General features: G+C 33.1%; 1 protein-coding gene across 1 annotated transcript; it reads left to right on the top strand.

Moving 5' to 3' along the window:
• The first annotated feature begins 443 nt into the window (after positions 1–443).
• On the top strand, positions 444–9,083 carry LOC140041014 (monoacylglycerol lipase ABHD2-like). Its single transcript, XM_072087372.1, has 8 exons — positions 444–530; positions 2,893–3,099; positions 3,409–3,599; positions 3,741–3,908; positions 4,736–4,919; positions 5,330–5,548; positions 5,807–5,876; positions 6,231–9,083. Exons 2-8 carry the CDS (start codon positions 2,945–2,947, stop codon positions 6,471–6,473), a joined length of 1,230 nt encoding a protein of 409 aa, XP_071943473.1. The 5' UTR covers positions 444–530; positions 2,893–2,944; the 3' UTR covers positions 6,474–9,083.
• Positions 9,084–9,559: the final 476 nt, after the last annotated feature.

Raw genomic sequence — 9,559 nt, 5'->3', positions numbered from 1 at the left:
ACATATTTTAATGTAAATTAAAAAATAATTTTATTTTATAGTTGTTTATTTATAATTTAATTTAGCATATACATATATAAACTATAGGCTTAATATAATTTCATTTATTTTTTTTTTTTAAGATATTAACTTTATCATTATCTATTATTACTATTATTTGTATTAGTCACTGGTTGGAGGAGGTACACACCTAATTGGTGACAGTGGCTTAGGCTGCTTTTGTGCTTTCCTGACAGCTAGTGACTTATATTTCTTTTGCGTTGTGTTTGTTTAATTTGTTGATTTGTATTATATTTTGTAAAATGTATCTTTTGCCTGAATAAATAATAATAATATCGTTCGCGACTTTCCGTGTCTCTTTTCTTCTTTTCTCTTATTTTTAACCCCTATGGAATAATGGACGATTCCGGATGTAGAGCTGATAATAAAAGAGATAGGGGATGTAAAGTTGTTGTGTAATAAATCTCATCACACCACCGTGAGCTACTTTTTGGTTTATTTTAAGACAATAATAAGTTAAGACAAGAGAGGTAAGTGGAATCCATCCGGGGTTAGGCCTAGTTAAGCGTAAAAGGTAGAATTAGAATAAAAGTAGTTAGTACCACCTACCTAGCTAGCTAGCTAGATAGGCCTAGCTAGTATAGACTCACTGGATGGCCTAGGCTAGGCCTCTAAAGCAATATATCAGGCCGGTTGGTGATTCCTAGCCTAGCCTAGTTATAAGCATGGTTCCCACTAGCGACGCAACACAAGGACGTAACGCAACGCAAGTGAATTGACCAATCACAAGCGATGGCTTATTCGCTTGTGATTGCTAACTGTCTATAACTTCGCTTGTCATTGGTTAAAACGCTTGCATTGCGTTTACGTCCTTGCGTTACGTTCTAGTGGGAACCAAGCTTTAGGAGCTGAGATGGGCCCCCTCTCTATAGCTAAGAAAGCCTAGCCGGCCTAGCCTAGCCATAGTCAATATTGGTCGAAGCGGCCGCCAACCAAAACGGCCGCCTGTTTAATATCGTCATTTGTATGGAACGCCATGTGCGCTTTAATCTTTGATTGTCATTGTCAACACCATGGCCTATGGCGAGTTGAGTTACAGCTGTATGTATGGTCAAACCAATAAATAAAGCTAAATCATGTACTATCGAATCTTTATGATTCTATAATAATTATTAAGTTTGCCTGCCGATAAATCAATGTATATTTTATTTGTATTTTAATATTAACTAACTAAATATATTTACATACTATCGAATCATTAATAATTTACGTTTGCATCATAATCTACAGTACTATTGAACCTTTATATCTCTTTTAAAAAAAAAATACATTGGCAGTGAAGGGAAAAAATAATGTTGAACTGACCCGACGTTTCTTGAGCACTCTCCTATCGAATCTTTATACAGTATTGCATTAATAATTTACGTACGGTATTGCCGAATCCTTATATCTCTTTTACATACTATCGAATCTTCATACAGTATTGCAATAATAATTTACGTACGGTTTTGCCGAATCTTTATATCTCATTTACATACTATCGAATCTTCATACAGTATTGCATTAATAATTTACGTACGGTATTGCCGAATATTTATATCTCATTTACTACTATCGAATCTTTATACAGTATTGCATTAATAATTTACGTACGGCATTGCCGAATCCTTATATCTCATTTACATACTATCAAATCTTTATACAGTATTGCATTAACAATTTACGTATGGTATTGCCGAATATTAATATCCCATTTACATACTATCGAATCTTTATACAGTATTGCACTATTTACGTACGTAATATTTTTATCTCATTTACATACGATCGAATCTTCATACAGTATTGCAATAATAATTTAAGTACGGTATTGCCGAATATTTATATCTCATTTTACATACGATCGAATCTTTATACAGTATGGCATTAATAATTTACGTACGGTATTGCCGAATATTTATATTTCATTTACACTGTACTATCGAATCTTGGTTTTTATTATTAGTAATAGGGTGTGTTATATTCCATTGTAATACATTGTTTGTGTTTTCAATAAAGCAACGTGAGACGAAAACGTGACCTTTTACAGCACTGTTCCTGGCCGGCCGCCAGTCGAGTTATTAGCAGAAATTCGCGTAATTAATTACCGTACCGTACAAACACTTGCATCTTATTTTATTATTTAAAACTCATTTTAAATTGATCAATATTTTTATATCTGAAGGTATAAAACAATTTAGGATATTATATTAAATAATTAAATTGATGTCATCATGTTATTGTAATTAAATTATGATTGCGAACACGTACTACAGTAGTTACTTTACTAATTAATTAATATACAATAACAAATATATATATTTTGATACTTTATTGAAAAAATATATACACTATTCTTAATAATTGGCTTATTATATATTATATTAATATACAATACAAACACCACAGTGTATTTTAATATTGACTTCATTAAACATATATTGTATATCATTTAGAACAGTTAAAGTAAGTAATCATCAATTCGCCATTTCGTTTAAAAGAACGTATCACATTCAATCTGTAAAAAAAGAGAATATATTACATAATAATGTAGATTGTTATTTACGTCTGAGAAAAAGAAAACCTGTCGAAACAATGACAATCAAAGATTACAAAACAACGACAATCAAAGCGCACACGGCGTTCCATACAAATTACCGTTATTGAACAAGCGGCCGTAATCCATATTGACTATGGCCTAGCCTATCTATCATACCATGGCTAGATTAGATCATGGATTAAGGAATTAATCCATGATTAGATGTTATCCTCTCCCTGCCCCAATCAACGTCATGATATACACATGAAAAAAGGACAACAAAAAAATAAAGTGGAATCTCTTTTTTTATATAGAATGATTGAATAGGCATTTTAGTAGCAGTTGATTGGTTCAAAGATTGACAGGATGGATTCAATCTACCTTGTTGCTCTGGCAATTATTCTGTACATTTTAATGAAGATTTTAAATCTGAACACAAGGGCTGTACCTCCAACAGTAAAGTTCAAAGAAACAAAGTTCAACTGTGAAGTAAAGAAAGCATGTCCGATATTAAATGAAATGTAAGTAGTTAACACTTTTATAATTGATAAAATGTAGGCCAAGTAACAATCACAGTGGCATAACGCACAGGATTAGAGGCCTTCCTTCCAATGCTGAGTAGTTACATTGGACTGCTCATGCTCTGGGGCCCCGAGCTTAAGGGACCCCTGGGTTTAGCCAGTGAGCACTCATAGCTGTTACACCACTGAAAATCATAAATGTAAGCAATTATTGTAACATATTGTAGCTCGTGTGCTCAATGCTTATCACCAGTTCCTCTGAGAGTAACTATTTCTAAACTTAGTTTAATTTCCATAACTTTTCCACAGATATCAACCAACTTTACTATGGGGGAAAAGTGGGCATTTACAGACGTTTATATACGCCAAACATGGTCGTTTTAAAAAGCATTCTATAAAAAAAAGAACCAGAAGCAGAACCAGAAAGATTGTTGTTTTACCTGATAAGACGACATTTACTTTTGATATTTTTGAGCCAGAAAAAACTCATTCAAGTAACGGTAAGCAAGGGTGGTTTATTCTTTTTTAAATGTTTTTGTAAATTTACTTAAAATGAGTTTGTGTTGAGCAGGTAGTGAAAAGTACTGACAAATGTGGTTATGTAATATAATAATACAATCATTTTTTTGTTATCTTTTCAGATGATTATACAATTTGCATAGCACCTGGTATTGCTAACACAAGTGATAATTCCTACATAGAAACTTTTGCATGGTATGGTCAACAAAATGGCTACCGAATGGTAGTGCTCAACCATCTAGGTGTGCTAAAGTCACACAAACTTACAACTCCAAGGATCTTTACTTATGGCAAGTTGATAATGCTACAGACCTCCCAAAGATGCTGTGGCCATATTCACTATTCACACTTAGGCTAATTCACCATTTAAAACCCTTAAAATTAAAAAAATCTCCTATCTAAGTGAATACAATTTAAAGGAAATACTTAAATATTTATTGAGTTAAGTAAAATACTTAATATGATACTTAAGTGTGATTGGTGATATTCTCATTTTAGGCAAATTGCCAAGGATAACCACAAGTGAAATTCATTCACTATCCTTCTCAAAGGTGGCAATCCCATTCACAAGACAAACATATACACAAGATGCTCTACATAAACAAAGACTTTTTTTTTTTTAATTTTTTATTTATTTTTTATTCTATCATATGGCCTATCCTATTCTATGATATGGCCACTGGTGCTAGAATTATTTTAATAGCACCCTCTAAGTATGGATATATTTTGTAAAAATGATAGCCCTCTATGTGTTGCTCCCAATATTTCATTTTTTCCAAGAGTCTCTGATGCTATATGAGGTAGATAATCCACCGCATTTGTGAGAAAGTCTGCATATACAATCTGTTTTTCCATTTTGTTGCTGTGACCCTTTGTTCTATATACAAATCCCACTCACTTTGTAAAGCTCTGTCTACACTATCAAACTCTATGTGACAACAAAATGTGATGTGCCCATATATGGACATGATGATGTCATATCACTACCATATTTTGGCACATCACACTTTTTTTGTCAAACTAGTTTTTGATAGTGTAGACAGAGCTTAAGATACATTTTCAGTTAGCTTATTAATAAGTGCATTATAATACTGCTTAATATTGGTTTTTTTTCCAGGTGGTACTGAGGAATATGCAGGAATGGTTGACTATGTTTTGAAGAACTTTGCGTCATCTAAACTGATAGCTGTTGGCTTCAGCATGGGAGCTAACATCGTTGTCAAGTATCTAGGTGAAAAACCTCAGCGCCAGAAACACTTTGAGTGTGCCTTATCTATATGCCAAGGATATGACATTACATTGTAAGTTTTTATTAATTTTGTAATATTGAAATCATAATTTGATCTTTAAAATCTAACATCAAGAGATAATTTGTGTAACCTCAATTTGTCTAAAAAATATACAAGTAATGAATGTTTATGAGTGTAATGGTACAAATAATGGCATGAGGTGAATGATGAAAGGTTATATTTCATAACATTCAAGTTTCACTGCGAAAGTACAAAATAGGTGGTGCTGTTGTATTTCTAAAGCAATAGTATTAAAAAAAATGTTGCGAAAAGATTTTTTTTTCGTACACGAAAAAATATACTATTGAATGCCTGTTCAATTGTGCGTACTATTGCACACCATCTGACCCACAATCGTCCAATCAAATTACAGGAATTTGTTTAGATGTTATATAATAAAAACTATTTACTGAATATTTCAGGGCAAAGGATGTTCTGCACGAGTGGGACGGATTCCGTCGTTTATACTGCTTCATGATGGCAGAAAACCTAAAGAAATACATCCGCCGCAACAGCCATATGTTATTTGGCGAGGGCGCTACAGCTTTCAGGAAGAAAAATGGTTGTGCCGATGTTTCGTATGATGTAGAAGAAATTTTTAAGTCTACCAGCTTAGTACATATAGATGAGCATTTAAACAGGTAAGCTAATGTACTCTCCACTGGTGTAAAACACTGTGAAAAAAGGATACTATTCACTCTATGGTTAAAAACAAGGATTTTGTAATGCAAGCTTATGCAAAAATGTGGGGTTTATTTTTCGTGTGGGTGGGGGCGGGGGGAAGTTGTTCCGGGATAAAAAACAGTAGGTGCAATGTCATAATGAATTCTATATTTTAATTTTCATATAGTTTTTTGGGACACTGCAAACTATAATGAATTTGTTTTACTTTTTTTTAGAAAAATGCTTGGATTTGATAATTTGGATGATTTCTATTCTTGGTGTAGTTCTAGTAATCACATTCACAAGGTAATTTTATGTACTTACTTTCAAGTTTTGAGAAGGTCAATAAGGTCAATATTAAGTAACAGTTACCACACCCCCCCCCCCCCCCCCCTCTTTTAGTGGGTCCCTAGGTGTCTGCTGTAGTATTTTTCAAAGGTTCTCTAGTCAAATAGATAGTAGCCCTAATATATTGAAATATACAGTTGTGTGTAATTCCATCTATTTATTGGGTTTGAAATATATTTTGATTGTCATAGCGCCCTCGCTTTTTTTATCATGGCTGTAAAAAAGTTTTAAAATTTATCTGTTTATATAATATTATTTGATAATTAGATTAGATTTATTTATGCCTTATTTTATAATAATTTGTTTTTAAAGGTGACTATACCAATGTTGATGCTAAATTCTGAAGATGATGCCATTATTCCACCAAAGTACAACACAACGCCTGATTCCTACATAAAAACAGCAGACAAGGCGATGTACGTAACAACCAAACATGGCGGCCATCTTGGTTTCTACGAAGGTGGTTACATAAAACCCAACACTGTCACTTGGATGGAGAGAGTCAGCTTTCAATATATTAACGCAGTTTTAGATACAAACAGTAACATGCAGTAATAAGGGAAGTAGATTCTTATATGCTTTTACAACTGTTTGAATTCCTGAGCAGCTTTTTTTTATCCAAAATAACACAATGAAGAAGGGGAAAGTATGGCTACAGATCAAAAGTAACAACTAACTTTAAAGATGTATTGTCCCCCAAAAACATGAAAAATGAAGATTAATTAAATCAGACTTTGAATAGGTTATTTTGTAGTAAATCTCTTCCATAGAAAAACAAATTATAAAATGACAAAATAAATGATTAAATTCAACCAAAAACCCTTGGCTGGCATTAAAATGGCATATTAAAAAAAAATATTGTAGGAATTATTTTTTTCAGGGAGACAATACATCTTTATGGCAATTAATGTACCACTTTGTATGGTATTATTTAATAAAGGGTGAAATAATTAATTTTTTTGATATCCAATCAAACAAATTAATACAGAATTTTGAATACACTATCACAACTATACTAATAAGTCACATTACTGTACCAATTATTTTGGTTATTTGTATTATTGTATTTCAACATTGTTTCTTTTGTAATGTATTTATATTCAATCAAGCAGACTCTAGAACGTAACGCAAGGACGTTAACGCAACGCAAGCGTTTTAACCAATGACAAGCGAATAAGCCATCGCTTGTGATTGGTCAATTCACTTGCGTTGCGTTACGTCCTTGCGTCGCTAGTGGGAACCACGCTTTATATAGCTCATTGTTTTTACTCAGATAACCTAACTAGTCTAGTTATTATTGGTACTTATGTATTTGGTGACATTTATAACAAAATGAGGATGTATTAATTTATTGTATTATTTATGTATGGCTAAATGATGGTTTTCTTCCAATGTGTGTGTTGTCTTTTCTCCAGTCATGCTATTGTTGTTATTTATCACTCATTCCCTAACACACTCCTTCCATCATCATATAGATGTTGTTTTTGCTTTGTCTATTACAATGAGATTGAAAGAATTTAAAACCTAAATCATTATACCAGTTGATTAACAATGTGCAATTTATTCTTTTTATATATATATAATTTGTAGAGCAATAATAGGTCATAGTTCAAGCAGCATGTAGCGTAAGCTTTCATTATGGTGCAATGTAAGGGAATTGCTAGATTTTACCAATAAGAACACTTTCTGATGATGTGGTGCGTTTTGTTATCGCAAGGTGAACACATTTCTTCATTGTAGAAATGTCAAGCTACATCATAGCGATGTAAACGCATTTTAAGGTTTGACCAATTAAAACACATTCCTGATTGTAGCATGCCACAATAGTAATTTAAATTTTAACATACTACCTCATCATAGGTTTCTGAATCCATATACTAGTGTGTGAACATAATCATAGCAATGTGAATAGATTTGACGAGTGTGAACATGCTTCCTCACAATATCAATTTGAACACACTTCACTATAGATTTGACCAGTGTGAACATGATTCCTCACAATATCAATGTGAACACTCTTCACTATAGATTTGACCAGTGTGAACATGATTCCTCACAATATCAATGTGAACACTCTTCACTATAGATTTGACGAGTGTGAACATGATTCCTCACAATATCAATGTGAACACACTTCACTATAGATTTGACGAGTGTGAACATGATTCCTCACAATATCAATGTGAACACACTTCACTATAGATTTGACGAGTGTGAACATGATTCCGCACAATATCAATGTTAACACACTTCACTATAGATTTTACCAGTGTGAACATGCTTCTTCACAATAGCAATGTGAACACACTTCACTATAGATTTGACCAGTGTGAACATGCTTCCTCACAATATCAATGTGAACACACTTCACTATAGATTTGACCAGTGTGAACATGCTTCCTCACAATAGCAATGTGAACACACTTCACTATAGATTGGACCTGGTCCAGTGTGAACATGCTTCCTTACAATAGCAATGTAAACACACTTTACTATAGATGGAAGTTCCATTCCAGATTTTACCAGTGTGAACATGCTTTTGCATCATACCAATACTATCATGCTTCCGAATTTTACCCGAGTGCTTCTTATATGTGAATGCACTTCATAATTTGTTTAATTTACAATTTCCTATTTATCATGTACATACGAATGTATCAATAGGAAATTCATATTGTGCCTTATTTACATCAGTAAAGTGATTGGCCAGTGATTTACGCGTGGTTCCCACTAGGGGCGCAACGCGAGGACGCACGCTCAACGCAAGCGAGTTGACCAATGACAAGCCACTATTCGAATAATCCATCGCTTGTGATTGGTCAAATCACTTACGTTGCGTTACGTCGCTAGTGGGAACTAAGCTTTACGTTTTGTTCGTTAAAATGCTTGTAAAGCCTTGAGCACCTACAGATTAATTGTAATTAATTAATTACTATGCAATATATATATTATATATATTTAATAATATTATTAGTTTTATATATTTGTAACATATTTATGATATGTTTGCAAACATTTATATTTAGTTGTTTGGTTTGTAAAATGGAAAGTGACATTTTGTTGAATTAAACTTTCTGCTATCATGCACCTAAAGTTGGTGAATAGGATATATAATAGTGTTATTAAAATCATAAATGCCGAATAAAAATCACTGTTTTAAAAGCATTATCTTTTGCTTAGTGTCTGTTTAACACAATAGCTTGTACGAAAGCGTCTAAGTGACTTCCACTTCGTGACTTTTCAGGATAATTTATCTCGAAATGTCGACATGTATTAGGAAGTCAACTTGGCAAGATAAACTATCTCGTCATGTCGACATGCAATTTTTGTGAAGTCAAATTGGTAAGATAATGTAACTCGCCATGACGACATATAATGGTCACTATGTCGATATAATATTCATATACAAGTGGATTACAAATTGAACGCATCGCGTGTGTTAAACCATGGACAGACTAATAACATTGTGATTGACTATTGTAGGTTTAATGATAATGATCGATATATAGGTCTGTATTTGTGCACAAATGAATCGAGGTGACCAATACCACGGGGTTATTCGTCTGTCACTATATTGACACTCTGTCACGTCAGATACACCCAAGGCACTGTCACTATATTGACACTCTGTCACGTCAGAT

The sequence above is a fragment of the Antedon mediterranea genome, chromosome 2 (assembly GCF_964355755.1).
Source record: "Antedon mediterranea chromosome 2, ecAntMedi1.1, whole genome shotgun sequence".
In the NCBI taxonomy this organism is placed as follows: domain Eukaryota; kingdom Metazoa; phylum Echinodermata; class Crinoidea; order Comatulida; family Antedonidae; genus Antedon; species Antedon mediterranea.
This window is presented reverse-complemented; position numbering and strand designations above follow the sequence as displayed.

Bases quoted from the DNA above. Each gene is read 5' to 3' on its own strand.
- LOC140041014 (XM_072087372.1), top strand. From the start codon at position 2,945: ATGGATTCAATCTACCTTGTTGCTCTGGCAATTATTCTGTACATTTTA. The intron at 4,920-5,329 runs GTAAGTTTTTAT...TGAATATTTCAG, and splicing joins CAAGGATATGACATTACATT to GGCAAAGGATGTTCTGCACG. The intron at 5,877-6,230 runs GTAATTTTATGT...TTGTTTTTAAAG, and splicing joins CTAGTAATCACATTCACAAG to GTGACTATACCAATGTTGAT.